At 40.4% G+C, this 27,055-nt stretch overlaps 1 protein-coding gene across 13 annotated transcripts in view; it reads right to left on the bottom strand.

The window, feature by feature from the left end:
• Window positions 1-27,055, bottom strand: part of TEX26 (testis expressed 26) — an 80,277-nt gene that overhangs the window by 41,332 nt on the left and 11,890 nt on the right. For 9 of the 13 annotated variants that reach the window (XR_002518272.2, XR_002518273.2, XR_002518274.2 and 6 more), the window contains 4 exons: window positions 19,981-20,146; window positions 16,100-16,256; window positions 6,750-6,926; window positions 4,077-4,238 (listed from right to left, as the gene is read on the bottom strand). Coding sequence is in view for 9 of the 13 variants with exons in the window: in XM_021929529.2 (XP_021785221.1) it covers window positions 4,077-4,238; window positions 6,750-6,926; window positions 16,100-16,256; window positions 19,981-20,146 (662 nt within the window). In the remaining 4 variants the exon portion in view is untranslated. Of the gene's footprint in view, window positions 1-402; window positions 2,542-4,076; window positions 4,239-4,613; window positions 4,748-6,749; window positions 6,927-16,099; window positions 16,257-19,980; window positions 20,147-27,055 lie in introns of those variants that run through there. The other 4 variants (XM_031655780.1, XM_031655779.1, XM_021929527.2 and 1 more) reach the window with 3 other exon arrangements.

Here is a 27,055-nt window from a genome sequence, read left to right as displayed (position 1 = left end):
AGTGGTTATAAACATTCTTGCACATGTCCTTTTGTGGACATATGGTTTCCTTTCTCTCGGGCAAATACCCAGAAGTGGAATTTCTGGGTCATGGAGTAGGTATATATTTATCTTTAGGAGAAGCTGCCAGACCTCTTTCCACAGCGATTGTCCTCTCTGATGGCTGGGCACAGTGCCTCATATGCCTGTAATCCCAGCACTTTGGAAGGCCAAGGCAGGTGGATCACTTGAGCCCAGGAGTTTGAGACCAGCCTGGCCAACATGGCAAAACTCTGTCTCTACTAAAAAATCAAAAAACAGTTAGCTGGGCGTGGTGGTACACACCTGTAATCCCAGCTGCTTGGGAAGCTGAGGCATGAGAATTGCTTGAATTCTCAAGGCAGACGTTGCAGTGAGCTGAGATCGCGCCACTGCACTCCAGCCTGGGTGACAGAGGGAGATTCTGTCTCAAAAACAAAAACAAAAACAAAACAACAACAAAGTGATTGTATTCATTACTCTTTAATATTCCCACCAACGCTATATGGGGTTCTGACTGCTTCCTCTCACTGATATTTGCTATTGTCAGTCTTTCTAGTTTTAAACATTTTAAGCATTGTGTCTATTACCAAAGAATTTATAGCAAAGAATTTATATTAATATAAGAAAAAATCCTTTCTTCTGATACCAGAGATAGACATACATGGTTCATCAAGTTTTGCATGAATTAGTAAAAAAGGATGAGAGTGTGTAAAATTTAATGTCAATTTAACTGTTCAAAAAGGCTACCTGTTGTAAGTCAAATGATACCAATCTTTATTATGTATAAATGCAAATTCATTTCCTCATGATTTTGTTTATGCTGTTGCTTCTGCCAGGAATGGTCCTGCTTCTCTTTACCATGCAGATTCATCTTTAAGACTTAAAGGATCCCTCCTCCAGGCAGCCTTTCCTCATCTCCTGTCCATCCACAGGGTTGGGAGTACCCCTCACAGGCTGCTACCATACCCAAAGATTACTTTGATTACAGAACTGGTGACATTTTAATTATGTGTTTATCTCCCATACCAGATAATGAGCTCCCCGAGAAGAAGGGTTCCTTATTTATCTTTGTATCAACTGAGCATTTATTGAGTAAATACGTTGATTCTTAATATTGAATCACAGGCTAGGAAGAAGTACCTTTTGCATGGCCATTTGTGGGAGTTTCAGTTGGAGGAAGAGATGGGGAGGGAGCCATAGCTGAACAAATTCACAGAAAACTGGGTTTCAGATCATTTTACCTTTCAACTGGGGGGAAAGTGGACTGATGACACAGTCTTTACCAATAGGAAACAGTCGCCCAACGAGTAAGCTTTTGAGTGGTCTGAAGCGGACTTGGGGATTAAAACGATTTTGAAAGTAGAATAGCCACCAAAGATAACTAGTTCAACCTCCTCAAGTTATAAATAAACTGAATACCAAATAGTGGTGACACAGAGTTAGTGGAAATGAAAGGTTTGCCTTCAGCTCTCTTTCCTTTATGCTTTCACAGCTTTATTTTTTGTCATATTGGAGTTTTCTCTTCTTTGTGTTTCACCCCCTACACACACACCATCTCTCTCCCACACCCTCACCTCCTATCCAACTTTGTCCATTACTTAAGAACTAGCCTGGTCTTTTCCCTCTCTCTCTCTCTCTCTCTCTCTCTCTCTTTCTCTCTTTCTCTCTCTCTCTCTCCCCTCTCTCTCAAAATGTACCTGTTCTAGGCTCCTATTCCATCAAAGCCTACCACCTATAAGAGATAATTCTGTAAAATAATTTAAGCTGAGTTAATAATAATTCTGCCTAACACATCTGCCAGGTTCTTAAATTATCTGCATATGTACCCAGTTACAAAAGCTCTGCTGTGATATTCACCAGCTGAAAAGCATCAGTGCCACCCCGACACTAGAAAATGACAAGAGGTTTTGGGCATAAGAATTCAGAGGGAATCTTCCGTTTGTTTTTCAGCTTCTAACAAAGCTGGCATTGAGGAGTGGGCCATTCTACAGCAGAGCTTGGAAAGAGGAGTGAAAATCCATGGGAAGCAGATCTTGCATCAGCCCAAGGCAGCACCCAAGAGCAAAGCTCTGGGGCATGAGCCTTTAGGCACCTGCCCCTGGTGCTGCCCCGAGGGAACCAGGAGAGCAGAAGAGCTAAGAAGAAACAAAACCTTAGCTTATTCTAAGTTACCTTGTTAGCTAACAGGTCATACCTCACCTGTCTGGGGAGGAAAGCCCCATTAGGTGGACAGAGTGTTTACCTGAAAGATCAGCTTATGGTATCTTGGTATCTTGGAGAATGTAGATCCAAGGCTGTCAGAGCACTTTGAGGAGTCCCTAGTTCACCCTCAGGGGGCGCCACTAAGGCTTGGATTGCACCTGACACACAGTAAGAGACAGCACTGCCTGCAGCCACCATGGTTTCCATGGGGGCAGAGAAATGACAGCTGCATCTGCGTTGCAAGTCCCTGGGCAGATGGGAGCATCTGCTCAGCAAAGACAAAAATCCTCTTTCTACAGGGCCCAACAGATGTGGATCCTAAAGGTAAAAAGATCTTCTTGTAAAATGCAGAGGATAATTTTATATACAAAATTGAGAGCAAGAACAGGTGGGCTGACTTGAGCTTGCTGCAGAGCCTTGCCTGGGCCCTCTGGGAAGATTGAGCCAGTGGACCCTTAGGAGCCTCTTGGTTTTCTTCTGAAGTGCCAGACTGGCCCAGAGGCATCTCTGGAGAGCAGGGAGGCATCATACTCCTTCCATGTTCCTTTCTCTCAACAGAAAATGCATACTCCTGTCTCAATAGGAGGGAAACACCTGCTTCTTGTACCTCCCTGAAACGCAACGTTCAAGTTCTTAGAAGGGACTTTAGGCTCTCAGCCCTAATGTGTGAGAGTGGAAAATACCTCCTTTCTCCCAAAACACACACACACACACACACACACACACACACACCCCTCCCTGTCAGCCTTGCCTACAGTAGGTTTTCAGTGTTTCTTAGGGCAGGAGATCCCATAAACAAGGTTTTCAGTGAGGATTTCAGAGGTGCAAGCTCTTCTGATTGTGGCTGGGGACAGCACCTGGAGGCCCAAGAGATTCAGACGAGAAACAGAGAGCACTTGGAGGGATCCCACATGGCCAGTGGAAGTCTCAACCTCATCACAGGGCACACAATAAATTAGTAGCCCCCAAATAGCCTAGAGCACGAAATGGGGTACAGAAAATGGTCAGCTGGGTACAGGAATAAATATTAGACCTTTATTGATATTCGATTTTTACTTCCTTCTGTAACAGTTTGTATGTTTTATAAATGTATGTGATACATTAGTTTAGTTGGCATATGAATATATTTTATATAAATTTTTACATCTGCATTGGGTGTTGTGCCCACAAATGAGGAGGAGCGGGGGATGTATGATCCCTCACGTAGGATGCTGAGAGGCAGGTTATAGGAAGAGCTCAGTCTCCTCTCCTCAAGCTCTCTTATTCTCTGAGTTGACATTCTACACACTCTCAGTTAGACTGACCAGTTGCCCCTAAGATGCTCCCAAATAATTCCAGTCACTTGGCTGCAAACTAGGATAAGTCTTTGTCATGTGGAGTGAAGCCACATCAATGGCATTCGCTCTCCTTGAGAGAGTGACATATAGAGATTTTCCTGTACATTAAAAAGCCTGTCACAAAAATGTACCAGCAAGAGAAAATAAAGATTAGACAAAGTACAGCAAAACAATGTGACTGTACAAACACCCAGAGGAGAAATCAATTAGCTCTAAGAAAAAGAGGAATCATCCTGCAGCAATTCAACCACAGGCAAAATGAGATCAGAAATGAGTGAAAACAGTGTGTCTCTTTTTTTAATAAGTAGGGATAAGTCACTGGGGCCTCCTTAAAGGAAAATGTCTTTTCAGTGGATTGAGGTTTGCACAACACCATGAGATTTTTTTTTATTTTTTGAGGCAATGTTTTCATTTTTGTGGGCATTCAATTCCAGTGGCTAGAACTTGGAACAGTTTCTATTTGGCAAAAGCAACGTATTATGATCTGTAAGTGCATGAAATAAAACCTCATCTTACCTTTGTAAGAAACACTCTGGAGGTACTCTTTGACTTGAGAGGAAGTAAATGAGTTTAAAAGCATTAAGAAATCTGGGTAGGTTTTGTCGTAGTCACTTTGGTACGTGGTCTGTTTCTTTGTGTGCTTTTGGTTCCTCAGGAAGCTGTGCAGCACAGAAGGCACTACAGAAAAACACAGGGGAGGACAAGCTGGGAGGCTGGCACCCAAGCACAGCAGTCTTGCCCTTATTGTTTGAAAATGACCCTGACAGCCCCCAGCCCAGCTTTGAGCTTAGGCAGTATCCTTCATGATGCTGGTCACTAAGGCTCTGTATTAAACCAGCTTTTCCATTGACCAGGGCTAAGCAGAGCTACAGGGACTTCCAGCCTGTTGCTGCTGGAAGGGGCAGTGATGGGAGACAATGACCAGAAGGGTGAGTTTGACTATCACTTTCAGAAGAGAAGTTTTCCCTAAACTTGACTCTTATGCAGGTCAGTGTGTTATGATGGTGAAGGAAACTGAAATATTTCACCCCAAATTACACGTCTTTGATATACTTTGAGATGGCTGTTGAGAAGGCCTGCAGACAGAGGTAACCCTGCAAAGTTGTCTTTGAGAGTGGGGTGACCTGCATCCGTAGGGAATCCGCACTGATGCAGCTTGGCTTTCCAAGGCCTTCCCTTGTCTGGATCTAAGAAAAGATGACCTAAGATCAGACTTTAGAGGTCTAAAAGAAACCTTTACCATCATTCTCTCTGAGGGCTGCTACCACTGAACAAGACCACCTTTGCTAGCCAGGCCTCCTCTTCTCCCCCTCCCATAACCTGTTTAACCAGCTCTTTCTATAACCTCAGGATAGTATAAAATCATCAACCCTCCCATCATTTCTTTGAGTTCTTATATTTTGCTTGACTCCCGTGCATGTTAATACATTTATATGCTTTTTCTCCATTTAATCTGCCTTTTGTCAGCTGATTTTTTAGCAAACTTTCAGAGGGTAAAGAGGAAGTTTGCCCTTGGCCGCTATGATGGTGACATTCACTGCCTGCTTAATAAACAAAGGTCCTCATAGAAGCTTCTTTTTCTTTCAGGACGTCTCCTGTGCACATTTGGGATGGCACAGTAAGGGACCTCCCTCCAGAGACCTAGGCATCTTCGGATGAGCATTGTGGAAGAACGATGATGTTTACAGTCATGGCTCATCATCCATTTGGACTAATGGGGGTATGAGGTGCAGGCAACACCCAAATCACTTATATTTGATTATGAATATTGCTCATTTAATGTGAGTTCTGATATTCAAGAAACTACAATGAAAAAAGTAATAAAGTCACGATGTAAAAACCAAATTTTCACAATTTGCCCAATCTTTTTAAACCTTAAGAGCAGCTTCCAGCTCCAGGGATCCCCTTTAAGGGGGTCATTGGGCAAATGGAGGGCCCAGACTGGTGAGGGGATTTGACGCTGCACCCTGAGAAGAGTGTTTGTAGGGCCTGGAAATGCTCTAACTGGAAAAGAGAAGACTTAGGCTTAGAAGGCATATGGCAAGGTTTTCATAGAATAATAGATTTATACTAATTAACATCCATGGGAAGAAGTGGAACCAGGGGCTCGAAATTTAGCAAGGAATATTGCAGCTGCTACACCTTCTACCCAGTTGGAGCATCAGACAACGAGGGGGCATGGGGCTACCCTGAAGTGGATACGCAGGGGCACTGTCACCCCTTGGCAAGGATGGAGTCAGGAAGATTCACACACTACATGAGGCTCTGGACGAGGTAATTTCTAGGCCACCTTCTAACCCCGAGGTGCTAAGCGTCAATTCTGTGATGATTGTCTCAGGTACTACTTGATCCCATCTCCATGCCAGGAATGAATCATGTCTCAGACTGACACCAAGTTTTCTGCTAAACTAGTAGCTTGGAGGTGGCTTGGTCACGGAATTTTGAAAAACTTTCAAGGGATGCACGTGTGGATACACTTCCAGTAGAAAATTGAGACTAAATTGCATTCCCGCCTCATCTCTTTCTGTCACTTTACAGTAACTGCATCCTTCCTCTCATTTTTTAAAAGGAGGAAGTATCCCCTAATCCCAACCACTGCCCCTCCCCAGCAGGGATGACACTCATTTCTTGGCCTAAGCAGTCAGGCATCTTCTGAAATGTACTAGCTCCCCGGGTTCCAGGTTGGGAGCCGCAGCGATGAAGTTCTGACTTCATGCCAGAATCCCTGGCTTTCTTCTTGACTATTATGAAAACGGGCTGCCAGCGCCCTCTGTGTTGAGAAGTTTTGGGGCCAGGGATTAGGATCTATGAGGTTGTTTTAGAAACCGCAGCTGGGCTGGGCACAGTGGCTCACGCCTGTAATCCCAGCACTTTGGGAGGCTCAGGAGGCTGAGGCAGGTAGGCAGAGTTTTAGACCAGTCTGGCCAACATGGCGAAACCCCGTTTCTACTGAAAATACAAAAAAATTAGCTGGGCGTAGTGGTGGGCGCCTGTAATCCCAGCTACTTGGGAGGCTGAGGCAGGAGAATTGCTTGAACCTGGGAGGTGGAGATTGCAGTGAGCTGAGATCGTGCCACTGCACTCCAGCCTGGGCGACAAGAGTGAAACTCCACCTCAAAAAAAAAAAAAAAAAAAAAGAAAAGAAAAGAAAGAAAAAGAAAAAGAAAAAGAAATCGCAGCTGTACTCACCTAGACCCTGAGAAGCAACGGGCAAGCTTGAGTAGCATCCGTATTTGAAACTGAAATCCTGAAGCTCAGGAATTTTAGCTGGAATTTGGTAATTCCTTCGGAATTCGGTGTCTGGAGGTCGAGGAAGTAACTTTTCACATTCCAGAGACATGTGAGAACTTTTCTTAATCTTTTGAGCTGGGGTGGAATGGAAACGGAAGACAATACTTACTCCTTGTGAACAAAGTAGCTAAACCCACTCTTGCTGTATTTAGAGGTCTGGTGAAGGTGCTCTGTATGAACACTTCAATGAAGAAATAATTTTCCGCTTTATCAGTCACAGGAAGTATATGCTCAAATGATCAGAAGTGGTCTCTAGTGAATGTATTTTTATGTCACGAGTCTGCTCCGTGGGCGCAGAAGACGCTGATCACTCCATGGGGTCTGTCTGGTCCCTGGGGCAGAGGTGGGTGTCAGAGAGATTTTGGATAGGGCCAGGTTGCCATATAAAATGTGGGATGCGCAGTTAAATTTGAATTTCAGATAAATAATGACTTTTTAGTGTAAATACTTGCTATCTACTGCATGTCATTATTCAAATTTAACTGGGCATCCCATAGTTTTATTTGCTTAATCTGGCAGGCCTAGATGGGGTGGTGTATATCATCCCCATTATCTGGAAAAAAAAAAAAACATTCGAAGCTTATCCCTTACTGATGGAGGGTTAGGTAACATCACTGGCATTAGTGGATAGCACTACTATTATTTCTTTGAAATATCTCTGCTAAAACATATTCATTAAATATCTGTGAAGCACTGAAGCCAGTGTTACAAACATTATCAGATTACAGAGGCAAGAGTTACAATCCATCTCACTTAGAATGAGTTCATTCCTGATTCTTGCTACAAAGACTTAGTTCAGAGGCGTATCATATAACACCATCTTTATTCAGAAAGACAAAGATGTCAAAAACATGGATTTCATGAGCAATGTCCAAACAGTGCAAATTACTATTGACACTGAACTCAATTCTCTTCCAAATTAGTTTTCCAATAGATCTTTTCAAAATAAATCCTAATATATATTGTATATCAAACGATTTACAATAGTACCTACTGGTATACATTTTATATCAAAGGATACATAATTGCATCTGCTGGCACCTGAGAGCATTTTTATATTGATTTTTTAAAAATGATTTCTGTCTAGACCAGCAGAGGAGGAGAGGATTCCAGTACATGTTGCCTCTTACTTCAGATAACCCAGGAGGAGAGGGCATAGGTATTTAATAGCCCCTGTAATGACCTCATAAACTGCCCAGACAGAAGGCAGGTTATAGAGGGGAGGAACTTGTGGGGCTCAAAATCAGGGCACCCCTTAAGATATTTTGAAAAACCATCTGGCACTGTTCCTGTAACTTCCATCTATAACTCAGTGCCATGATTCGAATGTGTCCCCGCAAAAGAAAACTTAATCCCTAACGCAACAGTGTTGGGAGGCGGGGCCTAATGGGAGGTGTTTGGGTCTTGGGCACTCTGCCCTCATGAGTGGATTAATGCTGTTATCGTGGGAGTGGGCTAGTTATTGCAAGAGTGGGTTCCTGATAAAAGGGTGAGTTTGGCTTCCTTTCTCTCTCCCACATTCACGCTCTTGTCCTTCCATTTTCCACCATGGGACGATGCCACAAGAAGGCTCTTGCAAGGTGCCAGCATTATGCTCTCGGCTTCCCAGCCTCCAGAACCATGAAACAAATAAATTTATTTCATTATAGATGACCCAGTCTCACATACTCTGTCAAAGCTGCACAAAACAGACTGAGGCACTTGGTTTTTTCACTAGGAGCTTTATAAGCAAAAACAAATTTCCATTGAAACACTTGATGCTTTCACCTATATCTCTTCCCTAGAGCTACCATTCCATGGTAAATGTTTGCAGTTCCTATATCAGTTCTGTGCTATTTGCCAAGGTTACACATAATTAAATCATTGTCCTACCTTAAGACAATGAGTGTGAATACAAAGATATCTACAGAACAAACGGGTAGGGAATGTGGTAATTCTTGTAACCGTAACATTTGGAACTGTGGATTTCACATGGAAATACGACATCAGAATAACCTGGGAAGGGTCTCTGAGAATACCTCTGCTGACCCTTATCCCAGACATTGAGAAGCTCCAGAAGTGAGCCCCAGGCATGCACACTGTGAAAACAAACTACTCATGTGCTTAAGAATTACTGACGCAGGGCTTTGAATAGGGTGCTACAGGAGCCCAGAGAGAGTATGAGCAGCGGCTGTGTTGGAGGAAGAGGAGGACGACAGGAACTAAAAGGCAGTCACAGTAAGGAGATTTGACAACGGGTCGACACAGAAGCCAAGAGTGCGTAGTGTGTTTGTGAAACTTGGCCTTGCTCGCAGAAGGGTGGGGCATGCAGGGCAGGGAGGAGGAGCTGAGGGTAAAACAGGAGAGGCAAGCTGGGGCCAGGCTGTGAAGGGTCTGGAACGTCCATTCTACATGAACAATGATGGACCGGCATAGGTGTGGAATCATTGGAGATGAAGACCCAGAAAAGGTAAAAGCCAGGACCTAGACTTAGATATCTATAGAACGAACAGGGAATGTGGTGAGTCTTACAACCATAGCCCTTGGAACTGTAGATCTCACATGGAGATAAGACATCAGAATCACCTGGGAAGAGTTTTGCAGAATACAAAGAGTCTCACTCTTCATTGATCCATCTGTACCTATCACAGTAATAGAACTCATTAAGTGTTTACTAAGTGAGTGAGTGAACGCACACACCAAAAAACCTGGAAACATAATTGCTATGGATTAGCAATTAATTTCTGAAATACACGCTAGTGACTGCCTATGTGATCAATCCATGCTTAAGGTAACTCCTACTAAACTATATATTGTTCATTCCATGGGCTTAGTTCTTTTAAACTGATGCTTTTGTTGTCTTTATAAAATGTTGTGTTAATGAGCTTCACACGTTATTTGGAAGAGAGATTCTTGATAAAAAGGGACCTAAGCAACATCTAAAACTCCCATCGTTGTGCTGAAGTATGGACAGAAATAATAACCATGAGTTAGAGCTGACCTGACCCGGTGACGCCTCCCCGCAGGGGTCTTGTTCTCAGGAGCTCGGCTCCCCTGGGTTTCTTTTCCACTGGAGTAAAACTGGAATGGTTTAGCCCAAGGAAAGAAACTGGCCCATTTAAGATTAGGTGTGGCATCTGCAGAAAGGCCCAAACCAAAAGTCAGTTTTCAGCAAGGACCATTCAAAACTATTAGGACCAGCCGGGCGTGGTGGCTCATGCCTGTAATCCAGCATTTTGGGAGGCCGAGACGGGTGGATCACGAGGTCAGGAGATCGAGACCATCCTGGCTAACACGGTGAAATCCCGCCTCTACAAAAAATAAAAAAATTTTCTAAAAATTACCTGGGTGTGGTGGCGGGTGCCTGTAGTCCCAGCTACTTGGGAGGCTGAGGCAGGAGAATGGTGTGAACCTGGGAGGCAGAGCTTGCAGTGAGCCAATATCAGGCCACTGCACTCCAGCCTGGGTGACAGAGTGAGACTCTGTCTCAAAAACAAACAAACAACAAAACAAACAAAAAAACCTTTAAGACCGTTGACACATAACCTATAACCAAGTGGGAACTAGCTCCGCTGTCTATCAGTTGTTCTGATTCATCAAAGCCACGTTCTCTAAGCCTGGATGTGAAAAGCAGCACCTTTCAGTGCTCCTCAGTCGTTTACCTTAACTCCATAACAAGGATAAAAAGCTAAGACATGGCCCTTGTGCTTCAGAAGCTTAGATTATTACAATATCATGAGTCCTACAAAAGAAGTTAAGAACCAGGGCTGTTAAAACACATGGGAGGGCCAACAACCCAAAGGCAGAGGATCAGAGAAGGCTTCCAGAAGAGAGGTGAGGCCTATAACTAGACTTAAATTATGGGTAGACATAGGCTAAGAAGGAAGCGAGACGTGCTCCACAGGGAGGAAGCAATGCGTGCAGCCAGCCCGAGGCCACGAGGCATGGAGGTATGTGGAGGGTGTGAGTCGGGACGGCTGGCAAGGTCATGAGGGTGGGGGCTGACAAGGGAGGAGGCGGCGTGGCGGCCAGGACCATATTGTACAGGACTCATGTAAGGCATTTAGCTTTTATCCTGAAGACAATGAAAATTCACTGAAGGGTTTTAAGCCATAAAGTGACATCAGTTTGCACATCTGGAGACTCACTGTGGCTGTCTTATGGACAGTGGGTTAGAGGGGACAAAACTGGGAAAGCTCCTCTAGCTGCCAGGTGGTGAAAGAATTGGAGGGAGCGTATGGATAATGCAGGAAGATTGGCCGCTGGGGGAAGGAGATGAGCTGGAATGCTCATGAGACTTTTACTCAGCACCCAGTATAGGAAACTGAGGGTCTGAGGAGAGGTTTGGGAAGAGATACAAATGTGGAGGTTCTCAGGATAGTTGTTCTTTAAAGGAATCAGAAACTCTAATAGAGGCCAAACAGAAAAATGACCAGATAGAAGAGTCAAAAAAGTAGGGGGGAACTGGGAGTGTGTGGAAACACAGGAGTGCAAGGAGAACAGTGGTCCAAGAGAGACAGCAGAAACCACAGTTAATGATGCTCAAAGGTTGGGTAAGATGCAAATGGAAAAATCTCCATTGAAGGTCATTGTAGACCTTGAAAGGAGCAGTTCAGTGAATGGTCGGGGCAGACACCAGGCTAGAAGGGGTTGAAAAGTCAAAGGGTAAGCTTCCCATTAAACTCAGTGGATTGTATACCTGTATTTAGGACTCCTCTGTCCCTAAACTCCATTGGAATGATCGTAGATTAGAAATGGTTATACATTTTTAGAAAATGGAAAACAAATGTAGATATAGTAACAGATTGAGCAAAGTAGAGGAAGCTGAAGCCTAGATGACTGCAGAGGGGAATAGCAAAGACGTGAACTAGGTAACCCACACTACAGAGAACTTGCAGGCTCAAAGGTAACAGGTACAGTGGAAGGCAGGGACTGAGGCTCAGGGCTGAACACAGAGGCTTGGCTATAAACTTGAATACCAAATGGCTTCCCGGAACAACTTCATAACCCCGCTTCATTATGTGACTATTCCTTCCTAACCAGAAGTTTATTCTCTGCAAAACTGAACCAAAGAAGCTCTGGGCTGAGGGACACCAGGCACAGTAAAAGGTGAGTGGAGTGAGATGCTTGATTGAAAAAAGAGGGTTCAGTGAACGTCTGCACACCAACCAGGAAGATCCCAACCCTTTGCTTTGCCAATCCTGCTCTCAGAATGCCAGCAGTCAGAATTACCTCTCTGGAGAGACTGATCCACAAATAATGACATTTAGGGATTTCCCCCCAAAAAGATAGCTCATCCTCTAATCACCTAAGTCAAGTACCAGCTAACAAGTCCCTTCTCTGTATATAGTTTTTAATTATATTTGAGTACCTCCTTTGTAGGTTTTTGAGCCCCGGAGTTTAATATTTTGTGTGCACCCACTTTAAGAAAAACAAGAGTTCACAAAAGTGAAACTTGAGTTTTACTAGCTTTATAATAAATCTGCCTGTGGTCCCTTACAAATATGGACAATCGAATTTTCATTAGACCATTAAGACACTTAGAGAAAAATAGATACAATGCAAGAAACAGATGAAAATGCTGCAAGTATATCATAAATATCTTAAAATTCATGAGAATTACTGCATCTATAAAATAAGAACAGAAGGCTGTTTTTAAAAAATAATTGGAGAGAGGAAGAAAGAGAGCTTCGAAATTAAAAATGTGAGACACATAATAAAATTTATTAGAAGAGCTAGATTAAAAAATAAAGAAGTTTTCAGCTGGGCGTGGTGGCTTACATCTGTAATCCTAGCACTTTGGGAGGCCAAGGCGGGTGGATTGCCTGACCTCAGGAGTTCAAGACCAGCCTGGGCAACATGGTGAAACCCCGACTCTACTAAAAATACAAACAAATTAGCCAGATATGGTGATATGTGCCTGCAGTCCCAGCTACTCAGGAGGCTAAGGCATGAGAATTGCTTGAATCCAGGAGGCAGAGGCTGCAGTGAGCCAAGATCACACAACTGCACTCCAACCTGGTGAAGACTCTGTCTCCATGAAAAACAAACAAACAAATAAAACAAAAAAGGTAAAGAAGTTTTCAAATAAACAGAACAAAAATACAAACAGAAAGAAGCTAGGAGAGAAAAGGTAAGATAATTCAAGGCTCAATCCAACTATCCAGTAGCTTCCTAAGAAAGGGTGTATTGGAGGAACTTTTGAAAGTGTATTCTTGTCAATCTGGAAATGTCTGTTTTTCTTCATTACACTTGCTTGATAGTTTGGCTGGATATAGAATTTTAGGTTGGAAATCACTTCCCTTCAACACATTTTTCCAAATGTCTTCTAGCATCCAGGATTTCTGTGTAGAAGACAGATGCCATTTTAATTTCTGATCCTTTTTTTATGTTATCCCCCTGGAAACTCTTAAGATCTCTTTATTCCTGACATTCTGAAATTCCACACTTACATGCATTAGTGACAGTCTTTTGTCATTCATTATGTCAGGCATTCAGGGGCCCTTTCACTCTAGAAACTCTGAGAATTTTTTCCTGCATTACTCCTTTAATATTTTTCTCTCCTCTCCTTTCTCTGTTCTATTCTGTCATTGTGTTTGGGAAAAAATTTGGTAAGTGTACAACAAAGTATGGAAAAAAATAGTGATGGGCATGTAGAAAACTAAATACGTAGAGAAAAACAATTAATTCTGGTAAAAATAAGAGAAAACAACAAGTAAAGGAAATAATGAAATACAACTTGGCTCAGCAGCAAACATTTACATACTCGTGTAATCACAGTATGTCATATCATAATATATACACTAGCAATTGAATTTAAGAAGAAATCTGTAATATAATTATATTGACATGATAGATGGAGGACCAGTGAGACAGAGTTATAGGACAGCCAAATCCTCGACTTCCAAAACAGAAGTCAATAATGTCTAAAATTTATGAATGAAGGAAGAGCAGTAGAAGCATATTATTTAAAATCACATAAGAAGAAATAGTTAACCAGATTGAAATTGACTGCCAATGAGAAATAGGAGTAGGGATGGAGCAAGGTAGGTCAAGGAACTACTGTTGTTTCTTTATAAGCCTCTAAGTAATCATTTAAGTATATGCATACATTCGTTTAATAAAAGTAAATTTTTTTAAAAACTATAAACAAGAAGTTAAGAATTCAGAACACCATGTATAAACTGACTCTTGAAGGAATTTTAGCTGGGAAGGAGGTAGTTCTAGAAGCCAGACTGCCTAGGTTCAAATCCTAGACCCCACCAGTCCTGAGCCAGGCAACCCTGGGCATGTTGCTTAACCACACTGAGTTTGAGATCCCCCTCTATGATTGGAGGTAATAACTTCACAGGTTGTGAAAATTAACTGCGTTAATTTATGAAAAGCTAAGGTCTTAGTAAACGCTGGCTGTTTATGAAGGGAAGCAGAGAAATGAACAGTAGCTAAAAGAAGAGATGGGGCTGAGGGAAAGCTCTGTTTTTGTTTTCATCTGGAACATGCTAGATGGGATATACTACAGTCAATGTGCATGCCGGTGGGGTGGGATTAATACTTTAGAGATAGAGGGAGGACGTTGGAGAAAAGGCCAGAGAACTGGAAAGATAAAGTTCTTGTTTAGGGGACAGGGAGACAGATTCGCAGCTCACAGGGATCGATGGCTCTGTTGGGGCAGGAAGGGGGACGTAGGATAAAAGTAGAGACACCCAGGCCTTGCGAGATATGTCATTCTCCTCTCCTCAGGTGAACAGGGGCCTCAGCACTCCCTGGCTTGTGTTCAGAGCCCACAGGGCAGCCAGCCTTCCTCAGCTGTCACTGGGTATCATTCTTTTGTCACCAAAAGGCAGGAGAACACCAATACTCCAACTGCCATTTTGTCACAGGGCTTAGAGTCGTGCACCAAGGTGTGATGCTTTCTCAGTAACTTACGAAAAGGTTTCCGTCTTTGAGTTTAAAAATACAATCAATTTTCATGAATTCTCAATCAAGTAAATTTCCTGCTGATAAGCAAGAACAAAATTGCATTGAATTACCAAATATGTCATTTCTGGAAAATGTGTCGGTATAGATGGAAGTCATTTTTGACCCCCTGAGACATGGGAGCTATGATGCCATCTCTACTTACCCTGCAAAAAACCAATCCAAGGTATTCCCAGCCCCAGAGCCCTAAGGGCAGAGCCAGGTGAAGCATAAGAGAATCTAGATTCTCACAGGGGAATCTGCACAGCAGAGCTCCCATCCCAGGACACATGTGCTGTTCCAGGAAGCAGGATGAACAGCATGCTGGACTTTTCGTCTCTAACAAGGGACAGAATAAAATGGCCCTCACTTCATCCTCTCGTGGTTTCCTACTTATCTACGGAAGACACCAGCATTCCATCCACATGGAACTCCAAGGCAGACTCCTGTTACTCCCTTATCCCTGACATCTGTCAGTCACTCATCCCTATCATTCATTCATTTGTTCAGCCCATATTTATTTTCATCACCTGTGATAAACCAGGCACTGGAGTGGGTGCTGGTGAGACAATGTGAGCCAAAGAGCCACAGCCCCTACCTTGGAAGGGGCTTATTGCTGACTGAAGTGCCCGTGCCACCACCTTGCAGATCCTGCTTCCCCCCGCACTGCCACAGCCCTGTGTCAAGTGACCTCACTCCTTTCTGCACTCCTCTAACAGGCTCCTCCCGTCCATCTTCCTCCTGAAGGCCATCTCCGTTCTTCACTCTGCAGCCAGCGTGAGGCTTCTGAAAGTCGACATCTGAATTGTGTCACTACCTTAATAAAAACCTTTTAATTGCTTCTGGGATGAACTCCAAACTCTTTAGTGTGCCCTGTCAGGCCCTTCCAGACTGGGCGCTCTCTGTGCACGCTGATCTCCTCCCTCAACCCTCCCTTTGCCCTTGATGCTCTGCTCTTGCTGAAGTTCTTTTAGTTCCTGAAATGTTCCTCCAGGGCTTTCAATCCTGCAACACCACTCTCCCCTCCCTCTTTGCTTGGCTCATTCCTCTTCATCCTTCGGGCCAGGCAGGGAAGCCTTTCCTGACCCCCCATCCCACACTAGGCTGGATGTCCTCCTGTATGCCCATAGCAACCCTCATTTCCCACAAGGTGCACCTTTTGATACTTGATTGTTTTTATTTGCAAAATTGCCTGTTTCCATGCCTGGACTTTGAGTTCCTTGAGGGAGAAGAACGCACGCATGCTGCCGAACACCGCAACTCCAGGGCCTACTACATGACCCGGCAAAAAAAAGGAAAACAAACGTATTTACCTTTCGATCTGTCCACAAAGTCTCTCTTAGTAAGGGAAATAAACTGATTTGATAGTGCCTTGTTAACTTCTTTCATTGAAGCAGGGATTTTCCAAGGGAGGCTGTTCTTTAGTGTCCTTGTTTGTTGACAGTGAGGTAGCGTCCACGGGAAAACGCCCTATCAAAGCAAACACAATTTTCAAGAAAATCTATATGGGCTCACCTAATAGGATCAATAATCTGAGTGTCTGTGTGCACATATTCTTCAGAATCCTTTAAAACCAGCTGCCACTGCAGGTGCATGGATGCAGGGAGCTGGTCAACAGGAGCCACTGATTGACCTAGCCGAAACGCAGGCTCCGTACATTTCTTTGACTTTTCACATTGAAAATGAGAAAATAAGATTGAAAACTTCAAAGAGTGGTGCTTCCAACCAGAAGTCTCCTACAGATAAGACCAGGGGAAGAAATAACCCATGTTAATTCTAGTTCTGGCCGTTCCCAGGAGCACAGGCAGTGACTGCTTTCCCCTTGGGAGCCCCTGAGGAAAACCCTGCCTCACATGCAGAGGCCTCAGCAACTTCCTGGAGGACAGGGAAGGGCCGGCACTCTCTTCTCACCTCCAAAGAGATTTTAGGATGATAAAACTTGAAACCTCCACCTCCTCTTGCCATCGTCCCTCTTTCCCATGATCTTGCTTCCTATTTCCCTGAGAAAACTGAAGCCACCAGAAAAGAACCTCCACAGGCCACCAACCGTGTCCCAGCCACTGCAACTGCACTCACACATGCTGTGACGGGAGGGGAGCTGCAGGTGCCCTCAGCAAGGCCCAGCCCTGCCTGCAGCACCAGATCCCTCTCTACTGAGTCTACTCCAGCAAATCGCTCCAACAATCCTCACTTCTCTCTTGCAACTTGAATCTCTTCCTTTCTGCTGGGTCATTGCCGTCAGTATCCAAGCATGCGTTTATTTCTCCTATCTTAAAAAGAAAGCCCTCTCTTCACTCTACTTCCCCTTCTAGTTACTAAGCTATTCCTAGTTTCCCTTTGCACCAAAATTCTTCAAAAGTTAGGTATACTCACTGTCCCAAATTTGCCTCTTAAATCTCTTTTAATTTTCAAGTTCTCTCTTGATCCCCTTCTTTCCCTCACAATTTATCAACTGGAAAAACCAATATATAAAATTATAATTTATCTATTGAAGAAGTCATTTGAGGTGCAGAGGTCCCCACAGTCTGGATTTTGTTGATTGCGTATGCATTTGTTGTTTAACAAGTTCCTCTGTCCCCTATATTTCCTGCAAATTGGCAGGTGGATCCAGAGACTCAAATTCACCAAACTAGAAGTCAAGTGTGTCTAATCCGCAGCCCCATCCAGGACGGCTTTGAATGTGGCCCAACACAAATTCATAAACTTTCTTAAAACTTTATGAGATATTTTTGCGATTTCGTTTTTTAAATCTCATCAGCTATCATTAGTGTTAGTGTATTTTATGTGTGGCCCAAAGCAATTCTTCTTCCAATGTGGCCCAGGGAAACCAAAAGATTAGACATCCCTGAATAAATGGTGTTTCACAAGGCTGTAGGAGGCAGATAATATATGATTGTTTTTCTTGTGTAATGTTATCAGTTGTTGACATTCAATGCCTAGATTAACAGGAGCTGCCGTCTGGCATTTGAACACTCATTGACTGAGAACACACAGGACGGTCTGCCACACTAGCTCTCATTGGCTGAGGACAAGATCGTCTGCCACACTAGCTCTCATTGGTTGAGAGCCTTCAATAGTAATTAGAGGAAGGGAAAAGTACATGGTTGTGTGTTTGTGGGTGTATAAATACTGTATAATATTGTATACATACAGTATAATATTGTAACTAACTCTTTTACATTAATTGTAAAATATAAAGGATGACCAAGCATAGTGTCTCATGGCTGCAATCCCAGGGCTTTGGAAGGCCAAGGTGAAAAGATTGGTTGAACCCAGGAGTTTGAGACCCGCCTGGGAAACAGAGTGAGATTCCATCTCTACAAAAAGTAAAAAATTAGCTGGGCATGGTGGCACGCACCTGTACTTCAAGCTACTCTGGAGGCTGAGGTGGGAGGATCACCTGAGTTCAAGGGTTCAAGACTGTAGTGAACTCTGATTGTGCCACTGCACTTCACCCTGGGCCACAAAGCAAGATTTTGTCTCTAATATATATGATTATATGTAATAATACATATGTTAGAGACATATTTATATATTATATATAAATTATATATTAAATATATGATTTATTTATTATATTTTACATAATAAATGTATATAATAATACATATAAATTTATATATTAAATATATAATTTATATATATATAGTTTTTAGAGACAGGAGTTTTATGTATATATCTCCAGGAGATATATACATATATATGTGTGTGTATATATACACATATATATGTGTGTGTATGTATGTATAAATCTATACTTTTTTTCAGGGTTGAATAGGTTACAATGAATGGATAACGCAAGGAACCAGATTGAATCAGCTATATGTGTACATTCTAATGACTTCCAAGTCCATATGTCTAGCTCATCTCTCCCCCATGAGCTCCAGACCTGTTTATTAAACTGCCAGTTGGACATATCTTCAACCAACATGTCTTCAACTAAAACTACATGTTCCCCCAGTGCCCTTCTCCACCCAACCTAGTCCTCCACCATGTTCCAGCTGAGTAAACAGCGTCTGTATACGCTCAGCTGTCCAAGTCAGAAGTTGAACATTATACTTTCCTCTTCCTTATCCTTTGCATCCTTTTAGTCATCAAATCCTGTTCATTTTATGCCTTATCATCTATTGAATGCATCAGGGTGGCTCCATCCTAGGTGGTCCCATCCCACGTGGCAGTCAAGTAAATGATACCCTTTACTACAACCAAGCATTGCCTTTTGTGATGGGAGAAGGGAACAGAAAGCCAAGAAAACACACAGGGAGAATCACTTATTTCCATCCAGGGGAGAAGGGCTTTCTTTAATCCGAGTCTCAAAGAAATATAGGGATTCCCTTAGTGCACAGGATAAGGGCATTCTAGGTAGAGGAAACAGAATGATTTTAAAAATGGAGGTTTGAAAGTGCACGAAACATAAGGCTAAGCACAAATACTTGTACGTGGCTGTTCACAGCAGCACAATTCACAATAGCCAAAAAGTGGAAACAATCCAAAGATGTATTAATGGATGCAGACAGACAAATTGTGGTTTATCCATGGGAGAGAATATTATTCAACTGTGACAAAGAATTGGAAGTACTGATATTTGCTACACGGATGCTACATGGGTAGTCTTCATAATAGTGCTTTTCCTGTCATCTTTCTAGTCAGATAATTTCTTAGCTGATGAACCTTGAAAACATTATGCTAAGTGAAAAGAAGCCAGACACGAAAGGTCACCCATTCCACATAAAATGGGTGGAATTCCACACCTATTCCACCTAAAATATCCACAAAAGGTAATCCACAGAGGTAGAAAGCAGACGGTGGGGAGTGGAGTCAGGGGTAATTGCTTAATGGGTATGAGGTCTTCTTCTAGGATGATGAAAATGGTTTGGAACAAAAAAAGAAGTGACGGCTGTCCAACAACATGTATGTACTAAATGCCACTGAATTGTTCACTTTAAAAGGTTAATTCTATATTATGTAAATTTCACTTCAATTTTTAAAAAGTCCTTTTTTAAAAAAAAACTCCAGGGGATAGAACACAAGTGGTTAGAAATAAATGTGAGATGGTAGAGAGGAAATAGTCTGAAAAGAACCATGTATCCTGTAACTGTAGAAGCTGAAAGATCTTTGTGACATATTTAAACTCTCATTCTTACGGGTGGTTGATACAGTATTAAATTCAACACATATGTAGATATTATCTTACTTCACTGAGATGAGATTTGTGGTTCTTGATTCCTCTTGAAGGCTCAGTTTTGATCAAATCTTCTTTGGAGTATGATTTCCAAGTGTACTCATCATTGTATTGTGTCTGATTGAGAATAGGATCACTAAGTGAATATGTGTATCCTAATCTTCTGATACCATTTTGGCTACAAAAAAAAAAAAAAAAAAAAAAAAAAAAAAAACCCAGCAGAAATTAGAGTTAGAGGTTAAATACCAAATCTCACAAAAGTACCCATGTCAAATCATTTTACCCCTTACATTTTTTAAAAAGATAGATTGACATAAGAGTTGATGCCAGAAATAATTTAATTTCAGGTTTTCCTTGAAGGAAAACAATGCTGTATTTTAGGATGCCTTTTAACAAAAGTACAGAGGCCTAAAATAGAATTTAAAAACATAACAATATGAAATTTATTTCATTAATTTTTTAAAGAGCTGAACACTCTCCAGTACAAATGGCACTTCAGTGTAACCAAATAGCTGGTGAAGAAAAGCTTCTCTCTATAGAAATCTTCCATCTGATAAAGGGAAGACATATAAGAATTGAAATATCACTAGTTTCAAGCCCCTAATGAAATAATGAATCTAGGCAATGACCAGCAGTGTGTACTCACAGCTCCAAAAGAGGACCACCAGACACTATGAGCTTCTGAGTGAATACATGCATTGCCACTTATTAAATATCTTTGCCAAAATGCAAAACTTGAATCAGATGAAGTCTTTACAATGTTGGATTACAGGAAATACATGAAAAGAGAAATCATTTAAATGGCATCATGGAGATTAAAAAAAAAAGAAGAAAAAAAAAGTCCCAGAACAATGATTCTGTTTGTTCAACAGTGAATTTGTCAGAAAAAAAAAAAAAGGTTCTCTCTCTCTCTCTCTCTCTTTTTTTTTAAGATTAAATGAAATAAGAGACATAATAACCAAATGAAATGTATGGATCTTTCCTGGATTCAATTTCAAACCACTGCCTTTATAAAAAAAAAGTTATGAGACAATTGGAGAGATTTGATTGCTGATTGGCCATTTGATATTAAGGAATTGGTTTTCTTAAAGGTGAGATAATAGTATTGTTACAATTTTTAAAACATTTTTTATCTTTTAGAGATACATACAAAATCTTTAGAATTGAAATGATACAACGCCTGGGATTTGCTTCCGTATACTCCAGTGGGAAGGATGAGTGGAGGGTGCAGATAACAGTAGCTAACGAGCGATGATTGCTGTTGCTGGCTCGTAGTGGGGGATTCCTTGTATGTTCCTTTGTGTATGTTCAAAATATTTCATTTTGACTTATCTTTAAAAGAGAGCTAGATAGATTCAGATTATCTCTGTAAGAAACAAATATCTGGGATGTTGGAAACAAACATCCGGATGATCATTTATTGTCATTCAGATATAAACTGGAGAGTTTCCAAAGGGAGAGGATACAGCACAAACAACTGTTTTTTGTTGTTGTTGTTGTTGTTGTTGTTTTTGGTTTTTTTGTTTTTTGGTTTTTGGTTTTTTTTTTTGAGACAGAATCTTGCTCTGTTGCCTAGGCTGCAGCGCACTGGTACCATCATAGCTCACTGCAGCCTCAAACTGCTGGGCTCTATCTATCCTCCCACCTCAGCCTCCCAAGTAGCTAGGACTTACAGGCATGTGCCACCACGCCCAGCTGATTTATTTTTTATTTTTGTTTTCTGAGATGACGTCTCATTATGTTGCCCAGGCTGGTCTTGAACTTCTAGCCTCAAGCGATCCACCCACCTCAAGTAGCTGGAACTACAGGTGCATGCTACAGGCTGGGATTACAGCCGTGAGCCACCACACTTAGCCACAAAAAGCTTTAAAAGAATCAATTTTCAGATCTCAATTTCTCAATATACTCTTTCCTAGAACATATCCGCCTGAGAACAAACCCGCAAATGTATGTGGGTTCTTTCTTCCTACACCCCTTGCCTGATTCTCTCTTCCCCATTTCACCACAGGCTCTTTCTATGGTGCATTGCCTCGAAGAATAAGCCTCCAACCGTGAGGGGGGCCTCCGGTGAAGGGAAACATGGTCGGAGTGATTTCAGAGACACCTCCTTGTATTCCAATCTCCATTTGGAACCACTTGCCTGGGCTTGTGGTTCTCAATGTCATGTGTATTTCTAGAGAGTGAAGGGCTGTGCTATACCCAGGGTACTAGTTCTTTGTGGGTGGCTCTGAATTTAGGTATGTCATAGAGCATGGCTGAGAAGAATGTCTGGTTTTCTATCTCCTAACAATTACAAAACGTTCACATCCTTTTAGAGAGAGGCCTCTGAGAGAAGAGCAGAGGATGCAGAATGCTTAAAATGACTCCTTTCCTCCCACATTTAAAGATAGGCATTTATCAGCTTATCTCTAGGACATGCCATTAGCTGGAAAGAAAAGCAGCTTTGAGGTGGTGAAGCAGCACAGGTTGGTCACACTGATTACTTTAAATATAACCAGAATCTTGCCTTTTTTTTTTTTTTTAAGACAGAGTCTCACTCTGTCACCCAGGCTGGAGCAACCTCCACTTCCCGGGTTCAAGCAATTCTCCTGTCTCAGTCTCCCGAGTAGCTGGGACAACAGGCACATGCCACCACTCTGGGCTAATTTTTGTATTTTTAGTAGAGACGGGGTTTCACCATATTGGTCAGGCTGGTCTCGAACTCCTGACCTCAGGTGACCCACCTGCCTTGGCCTCCCAAAGTGTTGGGATTACAGGAATGAGCCACCATGCCCAGCCCAGAATCCTTTACGAGACAGCAAATTTTTAAAGATACACTAGATAAAACTGACAAATAGGAATCTTGTATTTTTTTTTCAGGTTTTATATTAATCATTCAATAAAGTATTTAAATTTTATTCTGAATCCAATCATGTTACAAAATACTCCAATACAGCCAAGTTTCATTTTATTTTATGTTGTAAAATATTTAACAATAAATGAAAGTATAGGCTGACCTGCCAGACCAATTTTAATTTTCACTATATGTAACTTTCTTTTATTGAATACTAGTAAATATTTGATTTGATGTCTGATGAAATTAATAAAATTGTTTCTGTTTTTACACATGATAAGTATTTAATCATTCCCAAAAGGAAAGCAGCAGAATTCTAAATACATGAGAATATATTTAGGAAACATCATGCTTTTTATTATACTCTTCACAAACAACTTAGACATTTATCTACACATTTTATTGCATAATTTTTGGATACGATGCAATGAAATGTATAGCCAACTGTATAAGTTACCTGGATATAATTAATCATATCAGACTCAAATCTTTTAACACTTCTCTTGTGTACTTTTAATTGTCTTCTCTACAATATGCATTCCATAATTTATTTTTCAGTGGTTTTTATAATATTCTCAAAACATATATTAACATTTATTTGAATTGAAAGTGTAACTAGATTTTATTTGGACAGGAAATAAACCTGATTTTACTTATGGATTTGAACAACAAGGACTGATTTTACCAACTAGGTAAAGATGGTATAAACTGTATAAGCTAAATGTTCAGCTCCAAGATTTTGATAAAAATATATTCAAAGTATGATAAAAGCCTTTTATGAAAAAAAGTTTGTATGATAAAAATTTATTAAAATTTGTGTTTCCATTTTCCAAATCCTTTTTGAATATAGAAAATTAAACAAGTTGCCGCCAAGTGAAATAGTAACAGGTGCAATTTAATAGTCATGTGTTAAGACGTGTCTTTTCAGCATATTCTCAGAAACTGAGATAGGGAATAACTCAATGACTGGATGATAAATCATCTTATTAATTGCTTTCAGCAAAATTGAAGGAGTACGCAAACCAAGCTGTCAGCTGATCAGTCATTAAAAATCACATTGTGATTTCTGGGACATAATTCAGAAAGAGTTCAGAGTACTGAGTGACACTGCTATACTAAAACTCCTTTAATTTGCACCTACTTATTTAAATATATATATATATGAACAAGGTTTCTTAACATTAGAAGCAGAAAAAAGTGATGCTGAGTGCAGTTGCATTCTAAAAATAACAACACTCAGAACTAGATATATGAACTAATTGAAAACTAAACAGCCACATTTATCTCATTAAGATGCAGTTGCAAAAAAATTTACTTTTTGTATTTCATAATTATGAGCATTTATAATGTATTTATTGCTTTGAGCAATTGTGTACTAAAATAATTGTGATAACTCTATACTTAGGGTCATATAACATGTTTAAAAATTAATTTCAATTAATATACTAAAATAGTTGCAAAGAAGTATAATAGAGTTATCAATAAATTGCTTTCAAACATAAAATATATTACAGCAGGGAAAAATTCTATGGAGGAAGTGGAGTGGGAATGAGAGTTCAAGAAGAGAAAGAAATGAAATAAATGATCAAAGAAGAGCTTATTTGTGTGTTTATTTAAAAGATCATGGCAGGTATTAATTTGCTAAAGCACTCAGAGTATTCATTGGTTTTATTGAAAAGTTTTATTTTAAAATGTCAATATGTAGGATGGGGAGGAAGTTTAATCTTTTGCAGTTATTTAAATTTATGTTGACATTTGACAAAGCCATCATACAAAGACTCTCTATAACCAGGGAACTTATACAGAGTCTTCACGCCTGAAAGCACCAAGAGCCAAATTAGGCTACAACAAACTGTAAACATTAAGGTCACATCCTTAAGGGGGGAAAAAGAAATTTTAAAAAATCAAATAAAATATAAATTCAAGAATAATTAGAATAAATAGTCTACCCAAATGAGAAGGAACCAGAAAAATAATTCTGGCAATATGACAAAACAAGGTTCTATAACATCCCTGAAAGATCACACTAGCTTTCCAGCAACAGATCTAAACTAAAATGAAATCTTTGAAGTACCAGATTAAGAATTCAAAAGGCTGATTATTAAGCTACTCAAGGAGATACCAGAAGAAGGTGAAAACCAACATAAAGAAACTAAGAAACAACTCAGGATATGAATTAAAAAATTTCTAAAGAAATAGATTTTTAAAAATCAGAACTTCTGGAAATGAAAGACACATTTACAGAATGATAAAATGCAGTGGAAAGTTTTAACAGACTAGAACAAGTAGAAGAAAGAATTTAAGAGCTAGAAAACAAGGCTTTTGAATTAACCCAGACAAAAATAAAGAAAAAAGAATAGAAAGAAATGAGCAAAGTCTTCAAGAAATATGGGATTATGTAGAATGGCCAAATCTAAAAGTAACTGGTGTTCTGAGGGAGAAGAGTAAGTAAAAAGTTTGGAAAAATTATATGAGGGAATAAATGAGGAAAACTTTCCTGGGCTTGCTAGAGATTTAGATATCCAAATACAAGGAGCTCAAAGAACTCCTTAGAGATTCATCACAAAAAGGACTTCACCAACACCCATAGTCATCAGGCTATCCAAAGTCAATGTGAAGGAAATAATTCTGAGAGAAGTGAGACGAAAGCATCAGGTAACCTATTAAAAAATAAAACAAAACAAAAAAACCTATCAGACTAACAGCAAATTTTTCAGCAGAAACCTTACAAACCAGAAGGGATTGGGGTCCTATTTTTAGCCTCCTTAAAGAGAGTAACTGTCAACCTAGAATTTTTTATCCAGAAAAACTAAGTTTTATAAACAAAGAAGAAATAAAGTCATTTTCAGACAAACAAATGCTGAGGGAATTTGTCACTACCAGGCCAGCCCTACGAGAAATGCTAAAAGGAGTTCTAAATCCTGAAACAAAAGGGCAATATATACCAGAATAGAACTTTTTGAAAAGGCCTATAAAATAACACAATGAAGAAAACAAAGCATCTAGGAAGCAATTAACATGATGACTAGAACAGTCCCTCACATCTCACTATGAACATTGAACATAAATGGCCTACATTCTCCACTTAATAGATTGGCAGAATGAATTTAAAAATATCCACAAACCACAAAATATCTGCTGTCTTCAAGAGACTGACCTAAAACATAAGGATTCGTATGAACCCAAGGAAAAAGGGTGGAAAAAGATATTCCATGCAAGTGGAAACCAAAAGCGAGCTGGAGTAGCTATTCTTACATCAGATAAAACAGACTTTAAAGCAACAACAGTAAGAAAAGACAAAGAAGGTCGTTAAATAATGATAAAAGGATTAATCCAACAAGAAGATATTACAATCCTAAATTTGTATGCATCTAACATTGGAGCTCCCAGATTCATAAAATATTTGCTGCTAGATCCAAGAAATGAGATAGACAGCAACACAATAGGAGTGGGGGACTCCAACACTCCATTGACAGCACTAGACAGATCACTGAGACAGAAAGTCAACAAAGAAACAATGGACTTAAACTACACTCTAGAGCAAATGGACCTAACAAATATTTACAAAAAATTCTACCCAAGAATTGCAGAATACACGTTTTTTCTCATCAGCATATGGGACATTCTCCAATATAGACCATACAATAGGCCACAAAACAAGTCTCAATAAATTTTAAACAAAGTCATATCAGGTATCTTCTCAGATCACAGTGGAATGAAACTAAAAATCAACTCCAAAAGGAACTCTCAAAACTATACAAATACATGGAAATTAAACAATCTGCTCCTGCATGATTTTTGGATTAACAATGAAATCAAGATGGAAATTTTTAAAACCCTTTTAAATAAATGATAATAGTGACACAAGTTATCAAAACTTCTGGGATACAGTAAAAGCAGTGCTAAGAGGAAAGTTTATAGCACTAAATGCCTACAGCAAAAAGTCTGAAAGATCACAAATTGACAACCTAATTTCATACTTCAAAGAACTAGAGAAACAAAAACAAACTAAACCCAAAGCTAGTACAAGAAAATAAGATCAGAGCAGAACAAAATGAAATTAAACAAACAACAACAAAAAAAGATCAATGAAACAAAAAGCTTGTTCTTTGAAAAGGTAAAATTGATAGACCATAAACTAGATTAACCAGGAAAAGAAGAGAGAATATTCAAATAAACTCAATTTGAAATGGAACTAGAGACATTTCAACTGACACCACAGAATTATGAAAGATAATTCAAGACTACTATGAG

Source organism: Papio anubis, chromosome 15, assembly GCF_008728515.1.
Source record: "Papio anubis isolate 15944 chromosome 15, Panubis1.0, whole genome shotgun sequence".
Lineage (NCBI taxonomy): Eukaryota > Metazoa > Chordata > Mammalia > Primates > Cercopithecidae > Papio > Papio anubis.
This window is presented reverse-complemented; position numbering and strand designations above follow the sequence as displayed.